At 37.1% G+C, this 27,439-nt stretch overlaps 1 protein-coding gene across 8 annotated transcripts in view; it reads left to right on the forward strand.

Moving 5' to 3' along the window:
* The window catches only part of LOC136876309 (putative helicase mov-10-B.1), a 481,476-nt gene that overhangs the window by 102,502 nt on the left and 351,535 nt on the right, over positions 1 to 27,439 (forward strand). For all 8 annotated transcript variants that reach the window (XR_011018462.1, XM_068228374.1, XM_068228371.1 and 5 more), the window contains 2 exons: positions 15,572 to 15,702; positions 26,931 to 27,043. Coding sequence is in view for 7 of the 8 variants with exons in the window: in XM_068228374.1 (XP_068084475.1) it covers positions 15,572 to 15,702; positions 26,931 to 27,043 (244 nt within the window). In the remaining variant the exon portion in view is untranslated. The remainder of the gene's footprint in view (positions 1 to 15,571; positions 15,703 to 26,930; positions 27,044 to 27,439) is intronic.

The raw sequence follows: 27,439 nt of genomic DNA on the forward strand, positions 1-27,439 counted from the left end.
ATACCTGTACTCTTTCTTCTTTCTGTGGCTTCCTTTTCGGCTGATGATTCTGCCAGTAAAGTAGGCCCACTCTCAGCTCCAGATGTTTCCAGTACTTCAGTGACTTCATCATACAACACCTGTTCCGTCTCCTCTTCACCCATGAATCCGTCACTGTCAAACTCACTCACAATCCTCAGAACTTTCCACCATTGCCAGAAAACTGTCATCCTTGTCACCTTTTGCACTAGGGCCTCCGCCAGTTGCAATACTTTCCTTTCTTTGCTCCATTTTGCGTTGTCTAGGTCTAAATTTAATATTGTTCCAACACTTTTTTAACTGCTCTCCACTTCTCTTGCTTGTGTTAGCTATACTACAAAATTTTACACTAATATCCTCCCACGCTTTTAATTTTTCCCTCATAGTAACACTGTCTGTCTTTTTGTTTTCAACTATATCTTTCTTCTCTTTCACTAGTTCCAATAACACCTTCCTTTCGTAGTTGTTGAAGGCTGGCAATTTTTTCTTTCCATCCATCGTCGAGAAATAGAATTTTGACTGTATTGATTTTAGAGTCCAATGCGATCTATAACGCACGAAACAGCTGACTTTCTTCTTCTTCTATTGCTTTATTAAGAAAACAACATTGAGTGATGCAAGACGCTGCACTGCTCTTCCATTGTTTTCATTGCCAACTTCATATCTAATTCTTCACATCGTAACTTACCAAAGTCTACTTACGCCAGAGTCTACTTTGTAAAAGTTGCATCTATGAAACGGACTTCCACGAAACTGAACTAAGTGAACTTATGTAAGTCAAAGTCAGAGTATCGTTTATGAATACGACTCTAAGTGAACTTCAGAACACCCATTTTATGGATATGTGCTTGGTCAGGGATGATGATGATGATGATGATGATGATGATGATGATGATGATGATGATTATGGAAATATTGTTGTCTACAAAGGTGTAAGAAGGGGCAGGCATTTTGAATGGGTGGGCAGAAAAGATGAGAACATAATTTTAAACACTAAATTTTGAAATTTATATCCTTCTAACTTTGATAAATAATCAGAATGAACAACAACAAATACCAGTTAAATGGAATAATAATGAGCTTGGCAGCTCTGACCATAACATTGATGTTAGTCCCAAATCAGGTACCATAAAGAACATTTTCGACATAATAGTTTACAAATGAATGAGCATGGTAGCTCTAAAAGAACATTTCAAAGATAGTTTTTGCTCCACTCTATTGCCCTTTAGGAGACTGAGCTCCAAAAATTTGCACCTTTCAGAGGCACAAGTTTCTTATCCAAATTTTACACTAGATAATTTCAAAAACAGTATTTACTGTCTTTTCTGCTTGACATCGTCTTGTCTATAAATAAGTAGAATTTAAACAGGGGCAATAAGTGCCCTTCTAAGGGCCTGTACTATGACAGCCATATAAAAGTTCGGTTTAAATTTATGTGTCAGTTTGCACATTTATCTGGAAGTTTGGTTGAAAAGGCATACTACGACTTTCATTTATGTGCAGTCTCGGAGAATATTCTCAAGGTTAGCTATGCCAAAGTTGTAGAGGCAGTTAACGCTCTTATCTGGGACTTCGCTCCTGTTGGGGACGCTACACATAAAGATAAATCTACATCTGCATGATGTTGTACGAAATTTAAGTTGTTACAATGTCATCTGTGTATATATTTATAAATTATGGCATGCTTCCTGTCCAACTATCACAGAATTCTTAACAGATTTCCCAATATAGCAAGTTGTTGCTACTGACTATATGAGTTGTACACAAGCAAGTCAACAGCAAGCTGCATGGTTAGCTGTGGTCGTTAGTGCAACATCGTTTGCTACTATGTATTTCTTCGTGGGTTCGAGTCCCAATAGTTTGATATTTTTTTACCGTCTGAATGTTAGTCAGTAGGGTACTAGAGGTGATAGTACACATTTCCTAATCGTTAGAATGCGTGTTAAAAGCGTGGGTTCTATTCCAAATCTATCCGTGACGCACATGTGGGGTAAAGGTACACAACGTTGTTTATGGCGATTCGTCCGTCGAGTGAGGATGTTAAGGAGGTTATATTTCTTCGCCTTCATAACAATTTGCTACTAAGTATATACACTACAGTGAGATAAATGCTTGCCAGTAACTATTCTCATAATGTAATGAAAAGAAAGAAATTGACTACTTATTCAATGAGCAAGCAAGAAATTGAATAATCAAATTAATGATCCTATGCTGCACAAGTGGCATTAATTACGAATATAAACTTTACTTTTGCCGTAACGCGCATCCTCGTAAATAGTACTAGACAAAGAAAGATACATAACCTGAATCTTAACTTTTGCGTCCAGGGTACATTTTCAGTCTTTTTATTTTCTATAACAGTTTTGTTATGTAGTTAATTAATTTCAACATTTCTTCGTATCTGTAGATTTCAGTCCTATTTCTGTTTTTGACCTGAACTTCCACATTATAGCTTAATAAGAGTCTGATATTGTATTCTAGTAATACAATTTCAGAAGGAATAGAGCTAAACAAATGAAAACACCAGGGAACACGTATACCACCGCACTAAATTTCACTATATTTTCAGTAACCTTATTACCAACCCAATAAAAATGTTACATCTTCCGCATTACAATACCGCCGTTAAAATTCGTTGGTAGTACGCAAGAAAATATTTAACTTGCAGTTTGCAAAACTGCAGCCTACGTATCTGGCTGTTTACCTGACAGTCGTAGTACAGGCCCTAAATGGTTTAAATGTACAATGAAAGATTTAAGAGAATCGGCCATGAACAAAATGCTAGGAGGCTAAACACTTGCACTGCTTTTGAATTACACTTACTGGGTGAGTTGGCCGTGCGGTCAGAGGCACGCGGCTGTGAGCTTGCATCCAGGAGATAGTAGGTTCAAATCCCACTGTCGGCAGCCCTGAAGATGGTTTTCTGTGGTTTCCCATTTTCACACCAGGCAAATGCTGGGGCTGTACCTTAATTAAGGCCACGGCTGCTTCCTTCCAACTCCCAGGCCTTTCCTATCCCATTGTTGCCATAAGACATATCTGTGTCGGTGTGACGTAAAACCACTGGCAAAAGAATTACACTTAAAATCCTATATGGGCTTATGGCCTGAAGTTACAGAGGTTTAGCCTATACTACAGAGGGTGACTAGATGGCAAAATAGTTCCAAAATGTTTTGAAGAATTTAGAGTTTTAGAAGATCATAGTCATCCCCATACAAAGTCGAATGTGAATTAATAGAGGGTGAACACTCTTTATTCCCTAAGTTACATACTGTAGTTCCCAGCAGGGATTAGAATAGAATCCTTAGACTTGCCTGAAAATTTACATTTGAAAGGTAATATTAAACTTTAGAAATTTACATTAAAAAAGAATTTTGAAACTTTCCCGTCAAGTTAACTTTCTGGAGCTATCACGTATTTAAAAGATGTCTGCCATTACCTTGAGCTGGTGGGCATTCCGACGAGCAAGGCTGCCCCTGCCTCCACTTACACCATGTGCACTCTAAGACCAGAGCGACGAAGATGACGAAATGACCCAAAAGCGCCCAACTTATATAGCAACTCGGGGGAAGGTTCTCGAACTCTCTTGACCTATGCAGAATGCCTGTACATGCCCCTAATTTTAATTGGCTAGAACAGTATGTACAAAAATTTTTGCCCATCAGAGGGGGCACATAGGTCGATAGTAGAACTAAAGGTCTAAACTCTGGTCTTCTGTGAGGTGCAGTCTTCCAATTGGAGGAAAGCTGAGAGCTTGCACAAGACGTGATTGTGATGAGTGTTTTCAAAATCTTTATTTGTCTTGAATTTCATGCTTGCTTCATATATAAATTATTTATTTATTTATTTATTTATTTATTTATTTATTTATTCATTCATTCATTCATTCATTTATTCATTCATTCATTTATTCTACTTTGATTTTGACTGATGATGGTGTCTGGTAAGACCAAAACTAGTTTCAACAAATATATCTAACTTTTTTAAGGTATTGAATAGGTAGAACCTTTAGTTTTGTTTTACACTATATTGCTCTTCAGTACGGATTAATATGAAATTTATTACCTATGATCGCATCTGTTACTCGAGCAGATGTTTTGTCAAACACTACACGATGACCCCTGTCTACAATCTTCCCGACTGACAGTAGATTATACGCAGATCAGGTACGTATTATGTATCGCATAGGTTAAAACTTTTATTACGACCATCAACGCTCATTGACATTGTCACAACACTTTTCCCACTTATTTTTGTCGTGGAACTGTTCGCTAACTTTAAATTGTCAGAAACATTGGATTCTACTCTTGGAAAAATAGTAGAGACTTTTACACGTGCAATATACAGCCACTGTCGAGGCACCACACTTTATCTGCGTCCCGGTCCGAAACGAACATGCAAAAGTTCACTTCTGACGTAATATATAGAGAGGTATTTCCTTCGGCCTTGTGAGCATTGTCATGATCATTTTTACTCGATTTGCACTTATTCGCTTTATGACCTATCCTTTTACCATGATAGCAACGAAGAGATGTGGATCGTACTTTTTTGCCTTTATCCATTTTTCTTGTGGGCCTTCTGTAATTCTTGTTCTTGTATTTTCGTTCAACAGTCATACAGTTTTGCATCACATTGTTTCGGTCAGTGTTCTTTGTGTGAGTTTCTTCGGCAATTTTTATGCATAATACAGTATTTACCCGAATAATCCCCGCCGTCGAATAATGCCTGCACCCTAATTTTAGGAAGGCTCATTTTGAAAAAAATGAAATGAACTAAAATTCCTTCAATCGAAAGAGTAATGTAGTCATAAACAAACATTTCATATCACTCTGCGAGTTCCACGTGGTCTTTATGCAAATATGAACATGTAAAATGAATAGGCTCGATTCCCTGTAGATGGGAAGTTCGTTGTCTCTTGCATCACTAGAATATTCTCCAAAATTACTTACAAGTTCGTCACACTCCATGTCTAAAACACTTCTCACACATGGTCTCTTTTTACTGGACAGTAACACGACCAGTGGTGGATAATTCTTTTCGTGCAATGTAAACACTTGTTATAGACACACTAGTGAAATCTGATGTTAGTTTTACGATACAGTAAAACCTCATTAATTTGAAGTCCTTGTAATACAGAAATTGGACTTCCAATTATGTGATTTTGAATTAACAGCCATCTTGTAATTTAAAAATGCCAACCCTCGCCACTTTAAGCAGATTCTGCTTTTCCGCATACTGCCTGCTACATGATATTATGGCATACCTTAAAACGCTGGATACAAAAGAATTACGATTTCACTCTATTTTCAACCTGTTTTTTTCTCGACAGATTTTGTTGGGATGCCTCTTTGTCCCGTTTTGTTAGAAAATTAATTTTAATTTTAGTCTCTATTTTCGTCAACGTAATATTTTAAATTATTATAGATACAGAAATTTGTGTATGGTAAGGTAACTGTTTTTATGTCCATAACAACTAACCTAGTAAAGAGGGAACAAGGAGGCTGTCACAATATTCGTTATGAGTAGAGACGAAAATTATAGGTACTAAAAACAGTTAAAATAGGCAGGCATATAGGCTCTTAAATTGGCCAAAATAGGCATGTAAATAGGCATGAAAAAATACTTATAATTTAATAACACACTCAATTACTATAAAAGGAATTTACAACAAGCAACTTTTCCATGTTTTCCAGTAACAATCTTATTCTCCTGTCGGGGAGACTGTTTTGTACTGAGAGAAAGATCTCTCAACATCACAGAAAGTGATTGGACAAAACTTCAATGACGCCACTTCATCTGGTTTTAGTTCAACTGCTTCATCTACCTCCCCTCGTAGCACCCTGACCACTTTTACCGTCGCTTTCTATGATGGCTTCTGCTGCAGGACTCTAATGGAACGTTTTACTGACAGCGGCTACCTTTCCAGAGGTTCGGTCAAAACTACTCCTGACTTCTTCCACAACCCTAAATGACACCACCAGGTGAAAGCCACTCTTCTCCAACTCGGTGACTGCTCCCGGCAGCTTGTTGAAGTTTGAAGGTGCTCCATTTTATTCCTCCCACCATTAAGGTGCACAGATCTATAGAAAATTGTTCTTGGTTGCTGTTTACAGTGGACAGGTAGAAAAGCTGCGATGACACCGCTTTCTGTATTCGAGTCAAATGCATCGCAGTATTTCTATGTTGATCTATATAGTATCTTTTCACATTTGACATTGGACATTTATATCGAATGCAAGATAGTAGATTAACCAGTAAGATTTTCAGATATTTGTGGAGTAAGAAATCAACGACAAGCTGGGTCAACGAAGTAAGAAAGGATTTCGAAAAAAACAATATAACAACAGAAGAAATAAATGATAGAGAAGGCTTTCGGTTAAAAGTATTGAAAATAGAAGGATTCCAAGGTAGGAAAGTAAAAACGACTGGTTCAAAGTGGTCTGAAGACAGAAAGAAGAAACATAGTGAACAGATGAAAGCGTACTGGAAGAAAAGGAAAGAACAAAGAAGAAGGAATTGAAATTGGCACGTGGTCCTCTGGTGGCCCATTCGAAAGAAGAAGAAAATTGACTTAAATTACAATGTTCCTAAATCTTAAATTTCTACAGGTGGGCTAATTGGCAATAATTTTTAGTATAATCATGCATTTGTTTCATAAAAAAAAAAAAAAGGCTATTAGAGGTGATGTTTCTAGAAGTACAAGACTCTGAAGTAGGAACAAGAGAATTCATAATTTACATGGAAATATGTCCTCAAAAATGTTCAGTTATAATCTGGCAGTTTCCTGTCGAGTTCGCCGGGTGAAAAAATAACAAAATGACGTGAAACGATACCTGAGTAGCGCAGAGCAGAGATCCTACCTATATTCTTGCCAGGGACTCATCAAGCTGCCCCTAGCAGTATTCTTACTTATATAGGAGAATTAAAATGGAGGCACTAAAATTCTCAGATTTGTGAACATTTTATATGTTGCTATTCGCCGACTTTGGTCAGCCGTGTCATCTGCCATGAAGACTATTTTCTGTTGCCTGCAGTAGATCCTGCATCATGTGTGCCCACAAGGCTGCCACCCTTGTTGAAAATTAGAAAGCCGCGTGATTTGAAACTGTCGTGGCATGCGCCCATAACCTTACTTTTTGTCACAATTTAGCAAGACTGTAGATGGGATGCTAGAGTTTACCCAACCCAGACTCTTTTTGCTTGCCCCTCCCCGCCAGCTCAACGGTTACTAACCGGACCTCACCAATCCAGACCAACGGTCTTCTCACTGGCCTGATCTTGTAAAGATAGACTTTGCAGCCTTGTAAAACACGCTGTGACATCATTGAAGCCGTGCCATCCTGTATGTCTAGCCTCTGTGACATCGTCCTAGCGGCACCACATTCGATCTCCATCCTATGTTTTGCGAAGGCTTAGCGGAAGCGTAATAGAGTTCACTAGAGCCTACACATAGCGCTGGTATAAGTTACTCACGATTTTAAAAAATCAGTTGTAGTCCGCGTCTGTGTTGTAGTAGTTAGCGTGAATAGCTGCCACCCACGGAGTCCCGGGTTCGATTCCATGCTCTGCCACGAAATTTCAAAAGTGGCACGTGGACTGGAACGGGGTCCACTCGGCTTTGCGAGGTCAACTGAGTAGAGGTGGGTTCGATTCCCACCTCATCCATCCTTGAAGTGGTTTTCCGTGGTTTCCCACTTCTCCTCCAGAGAAATGCCGGGATGTTATCTACGATAACTTAAGAACGTGGCCAATTCCTTCCCTCTTCTTTGCCTGTCCCTTCCAATCTTCCCATGCCTTCACAACGCCCCTGTTTAGCACAGAAGATTTGGGCGAGGTACTAGTCATCCTCCCCAGTTGTATCCCCCAAGCAAAGTGTCACGCTCCAGGACACTGCTGTTGAGACAGTAGAGCTGGGATCCTTCGCTGAGCCTGAGGGGAAAAACCTACCCTAGAGGGTAAATAGATTAAGAAAGAAAGAAAGAAAGAATGAAAGAAAGAAAGAAAGAAAATTTTTCAGTTGTGAATCTCTATTTTTACAGGAAATGAATTAGAGTTCAAAATACCGATTATTTTATTTTCATCCACTCTGTGACAAGAGACCACCGGGCGTTCTAACTCCTCGTTCAGTAATTAAATGATTATTTAAATTTTATCAATATAAATTATTGAAAGTTCACAACTAATACAGCATTGCAACAAAACAACTTTCCACAATACGTAATTTAATAGGCCTATAAATGCTACAATGCAATGCGATTGTAGTTCAGTCACATAAAAGGATAAAAGGAATAAACAAACTTTCCTCCTTACAGCAAGCTTGGCAGAAGACTACCCTTTCATCCATAGTGAAACTGGGATCACCTGTGATCCACCGCTTCAGCTAGTAGGACTTTGATGATTTTTCTTTGCAATTAAGTTTTAAAAAATTTTGCGTCATGCTGACACAGATAGGTGTTATGGTAGCAATGGGATGGGAAAGGCCTAGGAGTGGGAAGAAAGCGACCGTGGAATTAAGGTACAGCCCCAGCATTTGCCTGGTGTGAAAATGGAAAACCCTCGTCAGGGCTGCCGACAGTGGGGATCGAACCCACTATCTCCCGAATGCAAGCTCACAGTTGCGCGCCCCTAAGCCCACAGCCAACTCGCCTGGTGATTTTTTCTTTGCATTGCCCCAAACACACTACTTCTTCAGAATAAATCACAACACGTTCTTAAGATAAAGTGTACGCGTACAACAGTTCACATTAAGAAAGAGGTATAAGAGGTATGGGTTGTGCAACGTAGTTCGACGTTGTGAAATTGTTCCTTGTTTCTCCGGACGGAAATTTCCCAAGAACTATTTCTGGTAACTTCCGAGAATTTCCATTTTTGTTCGTGGTGTAAACATATCTTGAGAAATGAGAAGGTAATTCTGTCGAGAACATCAGTTACTGGAAGAAAATCGGCTTCTTTAAAATAGATTAAAAGGGCATCAATTAGGCAAATATACTCAAAATAGGCACAAACCCCTGAAATAGGCATTTATAGGCACAATAAAACCAAAGAAATCTAGCTTAAAGGACCCCAAAACGGATTTATATCTCAAAAGCCTACGTTTCTGAATACAGGAATAAAATAGGCAAATAGGCAAATTCCCGTCTCTAGTTATGAGCAACAAGTATGGCAACCCTACTACTCTGCCTGCATTTGTTTTCCTTGTTTGAAGAGAGTCCTTGGTTAATTCTCTCAACAACAGCAGTTAGAGTGTCGTATGATGCAGGATTAAAGATGCTGAAACAAAAATGTATGTTCACTACTGCATTTCATGAAAGGTAAGTGCCTTATTAACTTAGAATTTATAGCAAATTTAATGCAGTTCAACTCCCAGTAATTATGTATAGATCAACAAATACTTATTTGCTATCGTAGGTACACGTTCATAAAGAAAACACTACCGATTGTGATTGTGATGTTCGTTGCACCATTTGTAACACCGAAGTCTCTGTGTCCCATGGAGGGTAAAGCGACATTGAACAACATTTAAAATCAAGGAAAACGCAGAAATTGCGGCATCGTCATCCAAAGGTGTAACTTCATTTTTTCGGCCAACTTCAGCAACAGACCGTGAACTGCACTTGGCTGCAATTGAAGGAGCCTGGACTTACCACATGGTTGAAGAAAATCATAGCTTTTGCTCAAATGACTGTGCTTCGAAACTAATAAGAAATTGGTTTGAACAGAAATTCTCTTGCGGTCATACGAAGTGTGAAGCCATTGTTGTGAACATACTTGCACCTCATTCTTATGAAATATTGCAGAAGGAATTGAATGAAGTCAGGTTTGTTACAGTGTTTACATATGGTTCTAATCAAGGGGAGAAAAAAAATATTTTTCCTGTTATGGTTAGGTACTTTTTACCACTACAGGGTGTCCGTGTTCGAATTTTGGAAATTGATGAACATCCTGGCGAAACAGCAGATCGTCGTTGCCGGGACAAAACCTCCTATGTGATAATATGTTTTGGAGATATACTGACCCGCAGCACATACATTGTGAAGAGCGAGAATGCCTTGACAATATGCACATGATATTGCACCTTAGATGACAGAACCTTACCAGCCAAAGTTCTAAGCTAAAATTATTTCACATAGGAGGTTTTGTCCCGGCAGCGACGAGATATTGTTATCGATTATCTGATTGACGTGTTTGCAAAAAACAATCTTAACAACAAGATAATTGCATTCTCTGGTGACAATACTAATAGTAATTTTGGTGGGGCAGCACGTAAGGGATACAGAAATATTTTCCACAAACTTAGGATGTTATTACATCGTGAAATCCTTGGTGTTGGATGTGCAACGCATATAGTGCACAATACAATTAAGACTGCTGCTGATTGTTTACCAATTGTTGCAGAACTTGTTATTCACAAAATATATTACCATTTTCACTCATACACTATTAGAGTAGAATCACTAAAGGATTTCTGCAATTTTGCTGAGATTGAGTACAGGAAATTGTTAGGTGATAGTAACACCAGGTGGTTAGTGTTGATGCCAGCACTTGGAAGAGTTTTTGCAATTTTTGAAGGACTGAAGTCATATTTTCTGAGTCAAGAAAAATGATAATGAAAGATTTTTTTGAAAACCTATTGACGAAAATTGTTCTTTTTCTGCACAACCAAGCTACAACTTTCCACCAGGCAGTTCTCCAGGTAGAAGGTGAGTTACCAACAGGAGTTGAAGTAGCCATGGCACTTTCTATGTTGAAAGTAAATATGACTCAGAAGAAGGAGAACAGTTTTATCCCAGATGTTGTAAAATGTCCTTTGCATGAACTACAAGATCAGGGTAAGGTGAAAGTAGAGGATTTCCAAAAAATTGCTCATAGTTTCTATGATTCATGTATTCAGTAACTTACTTAAGTCTGGACTGACAAATTTGAAGTATATAAGAAATTTGAATGGATCTTGCTTAACAATGTCCTGAAATGGAATGATGTTGAAATATGTGTACCTACGATTAAAATGGTATCTGGAGAATCAAATGTTGATGATAATGCTATTTTCAGTGAATTTGTTTATGTTAAGCAATTTGCTACTTCAGACAAAATCACTCACTGGAATAATGAAGGAAAAGAAGCCCATCTGAGATGGGTAGAAATGTTTCAGTATTTCTCTTCTCAAAAACTATCATTCAGTACTTTTCTAAGGTTGTAGAATTTGGGTTATCCTTGCCAGGTACTAATGCACCTGTAGAGAGAGTTTTTGCAAGTGTGAACAAAGTATGGACATCAGAAAAAAACCAATTAAAAGTTGGAACGCTGAAAGCATTGTTGCTTACCAAAGTCAATCTGAAATACAGTTGCTTTGAGTTTTTCAATTACTTGAAGCAAAATGAGAAACTTCTGAAGAAAATCCATTCTTCAGAAAAATATGTCCTCTAGGCTAACTGTACAACATGATGTAAAATGTATGCGTTTTTTATAGTAAATGTAATGCTTTAAATGTTCTGTACCGAGCTCGATAGCTGCAGTCGCTTAAGTGTGGCCAGTATCCAGTATTCGGGAGATATTAGGTTCGAACCCCACTGTCGGCAGCCCTGAAAATGGTTTTCCGTGGTTTCCCATTTTCACACCAGGCAAATGCTGGGGCTGTACCTTAATTAAGGCCACGGCCGCTTCCTTCCCACTCCTAGCCCTTTCCTGTCCCATCGTCGCCACAAGACCTATCTGTGTCGGTGCGACGTTAAGCAACTAACAAAAAAAAAAGTTCTGTATTCATTAGGCCTATTGTAATAATTTTGCCTTATGTTTGTAATAAATAGATAAACAGGCTTATAGTTTTCTATTTGCTTTAACTTGTAGACCAAATAATTTTTTTTTTTTTTTTTTTTTTTTAAGTCAGTTGATAAGTGTCCCGTTTTCAGCTTGAGAAAATATGGTCACATTAACAAAGCATAACTGTACACTCAGCATCGAAAACTAGGTGAGCCAGTAGCGTGTTGGCAATCTTGACGCAAATAAAACCTGCACCCCAATTTCGTGCCTGAAATTTTTTTTTTTAATGTGCGGAGATTATTCGTGTAAATACGGTAATTCGGGCTTTGGAAGTTTGTCACGAGTTTCTATCGTGCATCAAAAGTATTTGAAACTGACTGGCAAGCTATACAGAAGTAATATGGATAACAAATCATCTTTGATTGCCATGTCCATACCATTCAGCTTGTCCACAGTGTCGAAAAATCTCCCAAATGATCGAATTCGGCCCCAACTTCAATCATCCTTTGAAGCACTATCTGCTTTAATAATGTTGCTTTCTGGGCTGGTCCCTTTGATTGGTAAACGGACTATAGTTTTAGCCACATTCCACACAAAGTGACACAATCTTTTACCTGTTTCAATTCCGAGGGTTGAATTACAAAGATGGTATCTGACATTGCTTCACTGTCATGTTCTTCCCATTCTGTAATAGTGACCGCCTTCTTGCCAACCGGTGTAGGCTTAACCTTTGTCCCAGTTACGTACACCCACTTACGATTTTTTGCTAACACAGCCTTCATGTGAAATTTTCACGTGTCAAAGTTGTCCTTCAACAACATCTCGATGCGTATCAAGCTTGAAGTGTCCATCTTCACACACTATTCCTTCACAGAAGACACTTGGCTAAATGTTTAACTCAACCTCGTCAACCATGCGTGCGACTATATTTCCACGCGTCTGTTTTTTAATGTATTTTATCACTACACATTTAAGCACTTTCCAAACACTCATCCTGGGCCAGTAACCATTTGAAAAGGTATGCTGTTTAGGAAAATATAAAGGTCATCATGGTTTATATTAGAATTACACTATTTATTACATACGTAAATCACAGATGGATACAGTTGAACATTAGATTATCATTGTGAAGCGTCAGAATGGAAGAAGAAACTTAGTGTGTAGGTGGCACCAAATACAGTAGAGACAATACGCAACACTTACGGATTTAGCCTTGCTAAAATGGGAGACAATTCGACGGTGGCTTTCCTAGTGACTTGACCTGAAAAAATCGCGCTAAATTCAAATATCAATGGAAATGTATATACGGAAATGGATAAATAAATTACATCTAGAAAGAAAGTGTTATTGAGATATTAACTTCGAAGTTGCTAAAGCAATTCTGGATAAATGAATGAAGAATTATTTAAAAGATTATTATTCAAAGACTGAAATTAGACATATAAACAAGATGTGAAATGGACTGTTGTGAAATGGGTTGATCTTTCATTTATGCATTACTTTTTTTTGCTTTAGCATTCCTGTCTGAATTTTTACGGTTGGATTTGTCTTTTTTTCTCATTTAAAAACATTGTATCGTCACATTAAGACACTGTCAATAAAAATATCGGCACATTCCTTACACATATGATGCAATGAATTAACATTTAATAGCTGGACAATTTTCCTCTTAAGATGAAGCCTACTAACAGAAAGAAAACCTATCAAATCACAGCTTTAATCTGAGAAGAGGGATAAAAGAAAGAAAAGTATGAAAATGTTGTCGATAGTGATGCTTTGAGGAATATTTACGTTCAGTTAGAGTAAAAATGTAACATACTCTTGGCTGTATAGTCGAGGATTTTTAAAGTCGCTGGCCTGGAAATGATCTGAACAGATCTTATAATTCTTATATAAGCGTAACGTCCCTTCTTTCTTGTACACCTCATCCAAATCACTTCTGTGACATTTCAAAACCCACAGATCACACCTACAACAACACATCGGTATTGAAGGTTAACTGCTGCACTATACGATAAAATATGTGTACTACATTTTCAGCCAGTTAAAAATATGGGTTGAGCGGGTCAGAAGATTATGAAGTACTATAAAGATCTCTGTCACTGGAAGAATATACATGCAAACACAATATTACATTTTCTTGTCACGAGGGAACCTGAAGAACGACCGCGCATTCTTCTCTACTTCATAGTTACTGCAGCCAAACACAGCACATACCTTTCCCCTCATGTTGAGAGGAGATATCAAGGAATGACAGATGCTACTATTTAATTATGTCAACTCACTGAAAACGCATAAATAACACCAAAACTTCACACAAAAATACACGTGCTCTTATGACAGAATCAGTACCTAGTTTTCTGGTCTACTCCCTAGAGAGGGCTCCAATAGCTGTCCCTCGATATCTCGCTTAGTGTCGCGTATCGTCTCTACTGTATTTGGTGGCACTACTTGATGTTGGCTCAGCCAGAGTCAAGTGAATAAACAGTGGTGGTCAAAATAATAGAGCCACCTGGCAAAGGTTTGGAATAAAGTGCAAATTTATTACTAGACATGTTTGTACTATGATGGAAACAAAATTTTACATTGTACAGGAACCATTACAACAGAGTCACATTGTACCACAGTCAGTTATATAGATAACACAACTCAAACTAATCAATAATATTCAAAAGAATACCAGACCACAGGGTCAAAAAAATAGAGCCAATTGACACAAATATTTTTTACTTGATCTCAGTCTTATGAAATTTACAGGAACAGTCGTTTTTGCATAGGAGTGCATTAGTACTTCATAGGGTAACCCTTATTTTTGAGGATTGCCCTGCACCTCTTACCCATAGAGTTGACTAAACGCCTGCATTCGTCGCTGCTAATCGCATACCAGGCTCTCTGGATTTCTTCCTAAAGTTTATCCAAAGATGTAGCTTTTGAGCGGTCAATTCCCTTGTCTACGATCTCCCATAAGTTCTCAATGGGTGATGCGTCAGGGGATTGAAGTGGCCACTCTAATACTTCGATATGGTGATCTTGAAGAAAGTGCCTTATGATCCTTGCAGTATGCTTTGGATCGTTATCGTGCTGAAATTTCCATTTCAGCGGCATTTCCTCTTCAGCATGAGGCAGCATCACTTTTCCAAGATGTCTTTGTACATTTCTGCGTTCATTATGCCATTGATACGGTGTATTGGACCAATGCCTTACCACGAAAAACATCCCCATACCGTAACACTTCCGCCACCGTATTTCAGTTTTTAAAGTGTACTTGGGATTAAATTCCTGGTTTGGTGGGCGGCGCAATAGACTTTTCAGTCTGAGGCAAACCTATTATACTTGGATTCATCGGACCAAAGGATGTTCCTCCACCAAATATTAGGTTTTGTTCATTTCTCCGGGCGAAGGCCAACCTTTCCCGAACATTAGCATTTGAAACATGTAGCTACTGTCTCGTAATGCGCCCATTCAATTTTGCGGATCTCGGTCGTCTTTGAATCATTGACGTTGATGGTTGAACATCATTTTTGTCGCTAAACAAAATAGCTTTCAGAAAAAGAAAAAAACTGCAGTATTCTTTTTAAAGCAAACTTTTGCGCAGGCAGTTTTAAGTGGCCAAATTAGAAAGTTCATGGTTCTGTTGCAAATTCATACTTATTGCCAATAGTTAATACAGAAGGCAGTACATCTTGTTAAACGAAGTGTTGATTGTATTAATGCTACATATCTGAGCTTTGATATAGTCGACATTGGTACTCGTTTAGAAATGGATTATAAATAAACAGTTTATATTTTGTTGCAGGAAATCATCTAGAATTCCATGTGATTTTTAACCATGATGCCCTTGGATCTTATGGGGTTCCTGTTGTATTTAGTTTTTTGTTGAAGAAACCAGAGAAGGGTCTTAAACCATTCAACATTATGCGTGTTATGGTAAGTAAAGTTCAAAAAATATTTTGAAGTCTTCAGTGAATTTACTGGGTGTTTGGTAAGTTTTGTTGGAAAGACACCTTGAGTTTGTTAGATAATGTTCATTTATTTTGTAATTAGTTCATTTTTAGGAGATACTTGTGAAATTTTCTATGAAGGGAATTGCACGACTGAGTCCAAGCAGATTTCCTTCTAGTTCTCAGTTTCTCTGCCACTTTCGTTCCAGTCGGTATGTTATCGGTAGACATCGGATGTTTAGGTTTTGTACCTATTGTTTTCCGTAAGACCCTATGGAGCCTATCTGTGACAGTTATCAGTATTATGCACCAATGATCACAGTAAATGAAATGTCATTGTGCCTAAATGCACCTATTTCTATGTTACGACTTATATTTGCCTTTCTGAGCCTACAAGATCTTTTTTTCGCTTAAATTGTTATGTATTTTAAAAAATAAGCTGTAATATTATTAATGATTGATTAAATCATTTAATTTTCACAGTACACATCTAAAATACAGATAAAAGCTAAACAGCCGAGAGGGTGGGTGAGAGGATTGTGAGGTAAGCCTGGAATTAGGAAGCGGCGGATTTTGCATGTATCTCAACGCCGTTTGTTTCTACTAATAAAATGTTGCAGAATCCAAGAACAGACAACATTCCCTAATTTAGGATTATGGTAATAAGGAATTTCCAAGAACCCATTACACCATTGGCACTGACAACTTCATTTCCTTCACACTTCCAATCAAAACAGTTGAAGCTAGAAGCTAAAAAGTGTGGTAGTTTTCTTTTAATATCGTGCTAGTGTTACAGAATGCCTAAACAAAAAACTTTAATTCTGGATTAATAAGGCAGGACTGCTGATTTTCCATGTTTTATGACAGATGGGAGAGTGATATTTTGCCAGCCATGCAACGAAGATGTAAAAATAATTTTTTAAATAAAAATATCTCTTACTGAATACCTGTAGATTAAGGAAATATGTTTATTTTTCTTTCTACAAATTACATCAACCTTAAATTCCAGATGCTGTTTATAAACATGTTATTGTTTCAACGTAATATACGGTCTATGCAAATTTAAATCAGAGCAGTAAAAGGGCATTTGTCAGCTACCAGGCTCCCACTACATTTAAGTACATACTTTTCTGGGCTGTTTCATGTATCAGCGGACATCCGAAGCAATGATCTAGAGCTCTCATTTGTTTACTTTTGGAACATTAAATTGTAGTTTTGGCAATTTTCTGTATAGTCTGTTGTAGAATATTATTTACAAACTCATATCTGCTGTTGTTTTGTAGCCTACTTATACTTCCGTGAATCATCCAAACAATCTGAGAACAACATTGGGAACATAAAGAGAAATGTATAAAAAAATCTAAATCATATTTGTTTACTTTTGTAATATTAAATTGTAGTTTGGGTAATTTTCTGTATATTCGTGAAAGTTTAAAATATGTGGGACAGCTCGTTTTTCATGTTAAGAAGCAGTTAGTTAAAATCTTTCAATGGTCATTGTAACTGATTTTTAAAAATCCTTTCAATGCACCTTAGTAAAAACTTATTTCAGGGTGTAGCCAAACAAACGTTAAACAGTATGTCTACCTTGTTGTACTTTATTCTGTTGTAGAATATTATTTCAAACTCAAATCTTCTGTTAAGAATAAGAATATTTATTCACCATTGATCATTTACATGAAATAGGTTTTGTCATCCAATACTACAGTATTACCGTATTTATGCGAATAATCCCTGCCACCAAATAATCCCCACATCCTAACTTTAGATAGGCTTATTTCAAAAAAAAAAAAAAAAAAAAAAAAAAAAGCCAACTTTGATGCAAAAAACCGCATCCCAATTTCGTGCCTCAAATTTTTTTAAAAATGTGCAGGTATTATTTGCGTAAATTTGGGTATTTACCCGAATAATCCCCGCCACCGTACTTACGCGAATAATACCTGCCACCGAATAATCCCGCACCCTAAATTTAGGAAGGTTGATTTTGAAAAAATGACAACTTTGACGCAAATAAAACCTGCACCCCAATTTTTTGCCCCAAATTAAAAAAAAGTGTGGGTATTATTCACGTAAATACGGTATTTCTATTATCTATATACAGTTATTAAAAGTCAATATTAAGTTTTAATTTCTAAGAATTCCTTTACATCATAAAATTGATTTTCCAACATCCAGTTATACAGTTTTCTTTTAAAATTATTGATGGACACATTCTGTGCTGAGAATGGTAATTTATTAAAAAATATTATACTATTTTTTACTTTATGTGAGTTTCCTGTTTCCACAAGTCTATGTCTTGGGACATCAATATTACCCTTATTACGAGTATTGTGTTGATGGATGTTTTCCTTGATGGTAAATTCATTCAGATGATTTTTAACATTCAATAATGAGATAAAAATATATAGATTTCTAACTGTTAATATTTTAAGCCTGATAAAAAGGTGATGACAGTGCTCAGAAGAACCAGCTTTACACATTACACAAACAAGCTTCTTCCGTATTAGCAATACATTATGGACGTAAGATGAATGTCCCCACAGTAGCCGCCCATATGAAATATGGGACTGGAATAGTCCAAAATATACAATTCTCAAATAGTCTGATGTTACTAATTCCCTCAATTTCCACATAAAATATGAGACTCGTGATACCTTTTTACAGACATGATTGACATGTACTTCCCAGCTTAATTTGGTAACAATATGAATACCCAGTAGCTTGACTGACTGAATTTCTATATTACTGGACAATCTTAACAGAATATGTTGGGTTTTATTCTCATTGCAGAGTAGTTTATTAGATGAAAACCATTTCACTGCAGTCCTAAGAGCTTCTTGTGACATCTCTTGCAGATTTAATACGTCCTGATGCATGTTGATTAGTGTTGTCATCTGCATATGATACAACTGATTGTGACATAACATTTTGTTGTAGGTCTTTAACAGCAACATTAAAGAAAAAAGGGCCAAGTACAGATCCTTGTGGAATGCCTGTAATAACATTGTTCAATGTGGAATGTTTATTTCTAATTCCAACAAACTGGCATCTGTTACTTAAATACATCTTAATTATATCCAAAGTGGGACTATTTATGCCATAATACTGAAGTTTTCCCTACAAAATGTCATGATCTATACAGTCTAATGCTTTACTCAAATCACATAAAACCAGAGAAACCATTTTCCTATTTTCAGAGGCTGTTAAAGTTTGATTGACAATTTCCAGAACCACAGAGGTAGTACTTTCACCCTGTTGGAATCCATATTGATTACTAGACAACAGGGCATGATTTACAAAGTAGTTACTATGTTTACTATAAATAACCGATTCAGTTATTTGAGATAATATGGGAAGAAGTGAGACTGCACAGTAATTTTGGGGAAGATGTTTGTCACCACTTTTGAAGACAGGAATAACTTTTGAAATTTTAAGCATATTCGGAAAAAACCCGAACTTTAAACTTTTATTGATAATAAACGCTAGTGGTTCACAAATCAGATGTATTGTTTAATAATGTAATTGGACAGCCAATAACAGTCCATACTTTTAGAAGTGGATGTTGCCAGACCTCCCACTTGAAACGCTGCAGCAGTTCTCTCGTTTGGCGGGCCTTGTAAAATGTTGCATTATCATGCAACAAAATCACACCGGCGCTCAATTTCCCTGTTCTGGGAATTAGAAAGAATTTTAGACAACAACCATTTACCATTATTTTGGTTCTCAACTTGAAATTATATATAGTATATAAATAAATCAGACCTGCAAGGATGATTCAATATTGATAACTCACATTACAAACATAAAATACCTTCCTGTGTGATCTTTATGTATATGCATTTTCACATATCAGTGTTTATGTAGCAACGTTCTATCAAGAAACTAATATTAATGTCATATCTGACGATGCTACTCATACTTAATCAATAGTCATACATAGATGCATAAAATCTATTAACCCTCTTGGAGCCAGAGCCGATCTGGTCGGCCGCTCACTAGCAGCTGGAAGAGGCCAGATCTCCGCACGCACTCTACTACTGTAAAATGCCAGGCCGTTTTTCGTAGAATTACGTGCATTTTAACATTCACTTATATCTACCGGTGTATGTCAAATACCGGAAAGAAATTTTCTACACGTTGACTACATAAAATAAACAACTGATTTAGAATGATATAAAGAATTAAAAAGTATTATTGTTGATATTATGGTTGTTGATAACGTTTACTTTTAGGAAGAGAAAAACATTTTCGCACTTCCTCTCTCAATATCTACTTTGAAAATACCATCTACGATACAAAAGAATATACATGATAATGTAGAATTTATTTCTAAATATAATTATATAAAATAATTACTTTGAACGCGAAAAATAAAAATATAAAAAATTAAAATTCAAACGTATGTCCCTAATGAAGATAAGACAATTTTACTCACCGATAAAATTCATGTATATATCGATGTATGGCAAATACTTAAGATACATTTTATATGTGTGGACTAGATTGTATAAAAATAGTTCTGAGTTATTAAAAAGTAAAAAATAATAGTTGAGATTATAGTTTTTATTTTATTGGAAATCCTCTTTTCTAGTTTTCTGTTCCAGTACCTATTTTTAAAAACATTTTACAATACAATACAATATGCGTAATTAAAACATCTATGGCACTAAAGCTCTGATGGGCCTTGGTCTACTAAGCGACCGCTGCTCATTTTGAAGACCTGCAGTTTACGAGGTGACGCATGATCAGTGAGATGAATTCTCTCGTTCATTATTAATGGTTTTCTAGACCAAGGTAGCTCTCTCAGCCTAAGATCTCTCCTCGATTGTCATCACTTAAGGTCACTTAGTTTGAGTACACCTCGAACCAACACTCAGACCCAGGTAAAAACCGTTTACCTGTCCGGGAATCGAACCCATGACCTCCAAGTGAGAGGCAGGCACACTACACTTGATCCGCGGGGACCGGCATTTATGTAATGATAGAGAATTCATTTATGAACAGAATAATTGCTTTGAACGAGAAAAAGAAAAACGAGAAAAAATGCAAACAAATTTATTATGTCAATGGTAAAAAAGAAGGAAAATGACAAAATAAATTTACTCAGCGAAATTTTTTGAGAAGAAGACTCGTCACCGCTATATAATGTTGTTCAATGTTTGAAACCACTGTTGAAGCACTTAAGGGTATTTACACTAACACTAATTACTTATCACTAACACTAATCACTTATCACTAACACTAATATGAACAATAAAAAGCGCAATGCAACGTCATATAAAATCTGTGTTTTTAGTTCAAATAGAACTTTAAATATATTTTGTTTATTTACGGCACTTATGAAGAGCTGCACATTTAGTATGCAGACCTTTATCGCACTTGATGCACACAGTTCGCGATCTCTTTCTCTGTTGCGGAGAGCTACACACAACGCACCGTCTTTCTAATTTACCTGACAAAAGTTTTACGCCACACACAGTAATATTCGTGGTAATCTTTTGTCTATTCTCAAACCATTCAGCACTCAGAGATTCAATTATACTGGAGTAGAACTGGAGCCTAGTCATTTTCTTTTCGTTACAGTTTTCTAAATACATCAAATAAGCATTTAAAACCATTCTCAAAATTATATTGAATGCAACTTTTTTTCCAGAATTTCAAAGTTCTACGTTCATCTAAATAAAAATACACCACCATGTCATTTGTATCAATGCCACCCATATAACGATTATAGTCTAAGATCACATTAGGTTTCCTCTTGGGTTGATTAATGTTTCTAGCAGTTGCAGGCACTTCTGTTTCTATTGCAGCTCTGCGTGTGTTTGGATCCCACTAGTAAAATTGGCCCCTGTCTGAAATATTTACTACAAACTAATTTAAATGGCTTTTTCACAGCATCTGATAGTCCCTTCCTGTGCCGGTAATAAATGTTCCAAGTGAATATAAATGTTTTACAAGGGGGATTGACGTAAAATAATTATCTGTGTAAACGTGAAAACCTTTCATAAAATAATTCCCTAGAGACATGAGCTTCGTCACTGCAGTGTAGGCCAGTCCATTAATTCTTATTTCGTTTCTGTCTTCAGTGGATCTTGCTCCTCGGTAGGTATAAAAGCCAACACAATACGTACTAACTGCATCACACAACATCCAAAATTTTATCCCCCACTTGTGATGGTGCTTATTCGGCACATATTGGAGTAGTTGTGTATGGCATTTAGTTCCAACTAAACTTTCATCTATGGAAAGTTACTGATGAGGAGTATAATGATGTCTAAATAGCCTATTAGCATGATCTACAAGAGGTTGGAATCGAGCACAGGGATCATAGTTTGGAGAGCCAGGAGGAGAACGCTTACTGTTGTCAACTAAATGAAAAAATTTCAAAAGAAGCTGAAACCTATTCCTTGAGAACATTTCACCAAACCAAGGGGTAATGAAATGGTCTACAGTACTCCAGTACGAAACAATGGTAGGTTTTCTTATCAGTCCCATATTCATGATGACAGCAATGAATGCCCTTATTTCATCAATCGTAGTGCGTCTCCAACATCGAGAGCGGGAATTGGCTGACAGTTCATTACAAGTAAGGAGTTGGTCAGCGTAGCGATTGGTCTCTGTGACTATAAGGTTTAGCAGAGAAAAGTGAAAAATAAATTGAAGTATGATATGGGCAGAGAATCAGGCGGAGGGACATGTTTAGGTCCAGGAATTTCCATGAACGAAACAGGAGGCTGACGAACGTTGTCAGGTTCATTCGGAGAAATTTCCACAAAATGTTCTCCAGACACATCATCATCATCATCATCATCATCATCATCATCATCTTCATCATCTTCATCATCACTAGTTTCATCAACAACAGTATTCACAGTAGCTTTACTGCCATTAGAAACAAATAAACGCCTCTTCTTTAGCTGTGGTGATCCCGTGGGCGTGTCTGGTATAATTTCATCACTACTCTCTGAACTAACTTCACTATCGCTATCCGATAAATCATCCGCGTTCACTTCTCATTGTTCCAAATATTCCATTAATTTATCGTCATCAATACCTGCTGCAAATATATCACATGAACCACTTGCTATTCTGCTGTCAAGAATCCACTCACTGCAAGGAGCAATCTTGTACTGACCGGTTAGCGGTATTTGTAAACACAGGAAACAACTCTTGTGAAAGCTAGAACACCCTCTTAGAAATTCCAAAGCAAGGTCAGGCACACAATAACTTGTAGCCCCTTTACTACAGAATGTCACAAATGTATGCACGTCGCTATAGACTGCCACAAAATTATGTATATCATAGAATTTCCAGCCGGCCGATGTAATCAGCTCTGGCAACTTCCGAATGGATATTTAAAGGCCGATCTCATCGGCTCTGGCAATTTAAAGGGCGGATTCTCGCAGTACCACCTGGCTCCAAGAGAGTTAACTTCAACATAAAATGAATCTATTTCACTTAAATCCATATTAACTCTTTGCTACATTAGTAAACATAAAATGTAATATTTTTCAAATGATATCTCATGTGAATATATCATAACTTACCAACGTCAATTGTAGTTTGAATTACTGAAATCCTTTAAGCCTGGAACCAATGTTGAAGGGCTTTAATAACTGTACTACTTTAAATCTTCCTAATTCTGCATTTTAACCTTTATTGTGTCTTATCAACTTCACTGGCCAAGATCTTCTTGCCTTAAATCATTAATAAACTGTCAGAAGAATGTCTACGCACAGTTGTTAAATGTGATAGCCACGAACCTACTTCGCTGGCTTAGCAGGAGGAGAGGGGATACTCCAACGTGGCATGTCCCAGGTGGAAGATAGGGGGTCCTAACTGGCTTGCCAGCGGACTTGAGCGAAATAAAATAGCTCTCGCAGACCAAACACACAACCTCATGTGGGTGGGGGCCGCAGACAAAGAATACGCCCTCGGTATCCGCTGCCTGTCGTAAGAGGTAACTAAGAGGGGCGACCAAGGGGTGACTGAATTAAAGCCATGAGACTGCTTTTAATTTGTACCATCACACGAGGAACACCACTGATCGCCTTTACTTGCGAGTAGAACTGCTATGTTAGGTATATAATAGGTTTGTGATTAGTAGCAACAGAGGGCGAGCACAGTTAACTAAATGGCAACCAGAATAAGGTTTCCAGAAAGAAATCCTGACATTCAAAAATTAATTTACATTAATCTACATTGAAAATAAAGGAAAATAAGGGATATTTTACTCACCTTTTTGCTGACTTCATCTGCCTCTGGTCATGATTTTTTAACAGACATCAGACAGAATTCCCGTCTCATCCTTACTTTTTTAGCACTCCATTTTACAGGTCAATATTCTTTGGAAACACTTCTTAATACTCATTGCTTCATCACTGAAACTCAGAATGTCAGTTCATTAGTTCAATGGACGACCCTTTAGAGTACATATAATCATATGTTGGTACTATTAAAAATTACACTTGCCTTCTGTTAAACACTATTATAATTTTATATATTAAATAAATACCTTATGGTACGTATTTTATAGGTATGCTTTCATATGTTATTTACTTCATTTATGTTTTATATCTCTCTTAATTGCTGTATATTCTAATCTATTCTATATTCTATATATTGCCGTTTATTCTAATATTCTTATCAACTTTTTTCACTTTTTAAACTCGTAAATCTGGAACAATACCTCTTAATCAAAGCAAAAGAACAGCGTTTTTTCAAAATAATGCTTCATCCAAGGTCTTCTGTATCTCATATCAATACTATATTCACGTTGTATATGGTCATTCCATTTTCATAATTATTATTTGTCATGATACAATCGTGCTATCAGCCATTCTTCTTCTAAATAATATGAATGGTCTCAAGAGCAACCTTACAACATAAAAAGAAATGATCATAAAGCATAGGGAAAGGGACTTATTACTAAAGCAGAAAAAAATAGAGTAAAAGAAACTTCATACAAGCAGGGACCAGATTTAATGTAACATAACATTGAATGCCGTTCAGTGGCCAGTGCTACGACTACCTAAGCTGAGGGGGAAGTAGACCTTCTCAGGAGCAAACATATTAACAAATAGGAAAGTCTTTATATAATTAACCGAACAGAAAGGTTATTTAACCCAGAAAAATACGTCCACAAATGGCTAGAAGGAAATAAGACTGTCCAAGTTTAAAATCCCACTTGAAAATAGGACAGACCATAGTTTTAACAGTTTCATTACTACCAAAAGCAAATACAGGCTTCTGAACACAGTGGATACAATAAAGCAACCAAATTTATAAGTTCAATTCATCTAACACAATCCCAGATTATTACTGTAAAAATTTACATCCAGGAATATAGTTTCATAGTTTGCTAGCCTGAAAAATTTGTTTCCTAAAGGCAATCTTGCACAGTGAGTAACTGAGCTTCACAGTTTTTAATGAAAGAAAGTTCCATGCATCATTGACTGTCACCCAGTAACAACATCATCATCATCATCATCATCATCATCATCATCATCATAGGTTGTTCTGCCATCTGGTGGGTCCAATCATGGCTGTGACCTCCTTATCTCTCGATCTTTTGCCCTTTCTTTCACTTCTGCATAATCTTCCTATCTTTTTCTAATGCTGTCTAATAACTAATAACCCAGTAATCAATGTGTAAGAAATTTAAACAAACAATTTAGCAAATGGTTTGTTCGAAGGGGCGAGGGGCGAGCTTGATGGAGAGTGTTACGTTTGTGAGGTAGGTAGCGTAGTAGATTTGTTTGCCTCTCATCTTATACTTCCTGCTGCACCATTCTTCAGGCACTATGCATGTGTAAATACATCACTGCGTTGTAGCTTCAGGTAGTATATATGCATAAGTTGCATGGAAATGTTGTACATCAGTACAAGAAGCAAACATTTTCACACTGAAAAATATTGTAATGAATGTCAACATATTTCTAAAAGCCCATTTACATGTTCAGACATTTACACAGATCTGTCTGTACGGGCAGTGTTGGTGCAGACAAATCGAAGAGTAGTTGTTACGTGTAAATGAATCACCTACTAGGATCTTGGTCTGTGCTGTGGTCTGTGTTCGACCTGTGAAGTCTGGTGGAGTTGGAATTAACACAGACCATGTGCAGACAAGTCTGAGTGTGCAAGGATTATGCAGACCACGCTGCAGACAGATAACTCAGTCCTTTTCCTGGAAGGTGTAGTGTTGTGCTGCGCTGCAGTGTTTGCTTTTGGTTAAAAGAACAGCTATGAGTGAGTCTTCACAAGATTCACATAATTATACATGTACATTTAGTGATGAACCAGATACTACAGCAGAAAATTTAAGATCCGCATAGCCCAACTTAGCACACTGGGGTGAAACGCTGGCAACCAGGAATGAGTTAGTTGGAAGATTTATAATGTCCAATAATGGACCAACTATATTTGTAATAGCTCCTTCCATTTGATAGGAACCTCAATATTACTACAAGTCTTCAAAAAGCACTTATCGGTTTTCTCAGTACACTATATTGTGTCCTTATATACGATGTGACATACTGCAACATCAGTAAGAATGTGTCTTCGTCCATTCTCAAGTAGTTAAACCAGTCATCTTTTTCAAAATTTCAACTCCTTCAAAAGATTAACGCGTGAAAGCGAAACACACCGCAGAAGTCACTCCTTTGTCCACCTCCTACGTTATGATTTCTCCCTCTTTTTGACTTCCAAAATAATAACACTAGACAGAAGAACCACTTTCTGCGTTACTTTTGCCATGAGCAGGGAATACTTTCTGCGTTCTTGGATTACAAATTCAGGACTGTGCGAAAGCTGTACATAGGGTCGGAATGTGTAAAGGCAGCATGAACAGCTTAGACCAGATGTGCAGATAGTCGTTGCAAAAGTGGTCTGTGCAGACAAATCTGAGCATGTAAAGGCTGCTTAAGTCATTCATCAAACATAAAAGTTTAAACTTAATTTCTTTTATTTTTGAAATAGGACATTATTTTGTCATACGTATTCAGGGCTCTACCAATAACTAGCAGGAAAAACAAGACAGTTGTACTTATTTCCCAAGCATTCTGTATAATGGTCCTTTCTTTGTCAGCTTTGCTGCTGAAGTAAGCTTCTCACTTTGCAGAGCAAGGTAATGAGCAACATTAAAGTGTGTTAATACAATTGGTAACTTTTATCTAGAACAGTAATGTCTATATGTGTGATTTTTTAATTTCACAGGTGATTAATGTAGTAGGGAAAGAGACCTTCCCTTCTGTCTACCACGAGAGTCCGTATAAAGGCATTGTATGGACTGGAATAGAAGTCACTTTTCCTGGAGTGACCGATTATGGGTAAGTGGTCCCTAAGCTATACTTAGATTATTTAATATTTGTAAGTAGTGAAAGGCTCTTTACACATTGACTGGCCCCGGAGATTTCCGTATTACTGCGGCCAGCACTTGTTGACAGGTCCCAGTGATCTCAGTTTTTTCGCATGGGCATCATTCGCAGCTTGTTGTGCTATCTGTTGGCTACAATTCTAACTAATTTCAATTATCTCATGGAGTAGAGGGATCTTAGATTTTAGTGTCGTTGTATTTTTTAATTGTACATTTTTTGTAGCCATGGAAACTTTGTATATACACGGGTCTTCTTACGCGCCGAGAATCATTGTACAAGATGGCGCGCCCAATGCGATGTGCCCTATGTGACAACAACGTATTTCAGCATTTATATGCAGATTCATTG

This window comes from Anabrus simplex, chromosome 6 (assembly GCF_040414725.1).
Source record: "Anabrus simplex isolate iqAnaSimp1 chromosome 6, ASM4041472v1, whole genome shotgun sequence".
NCBI classification, from domain to species: domain Eukaryota; kingdom Metazoa; phylum Arthropoda; class Insecta; order Orthoptera; family Tettigoniidae; genus Anabrus; species Anabrus simplex.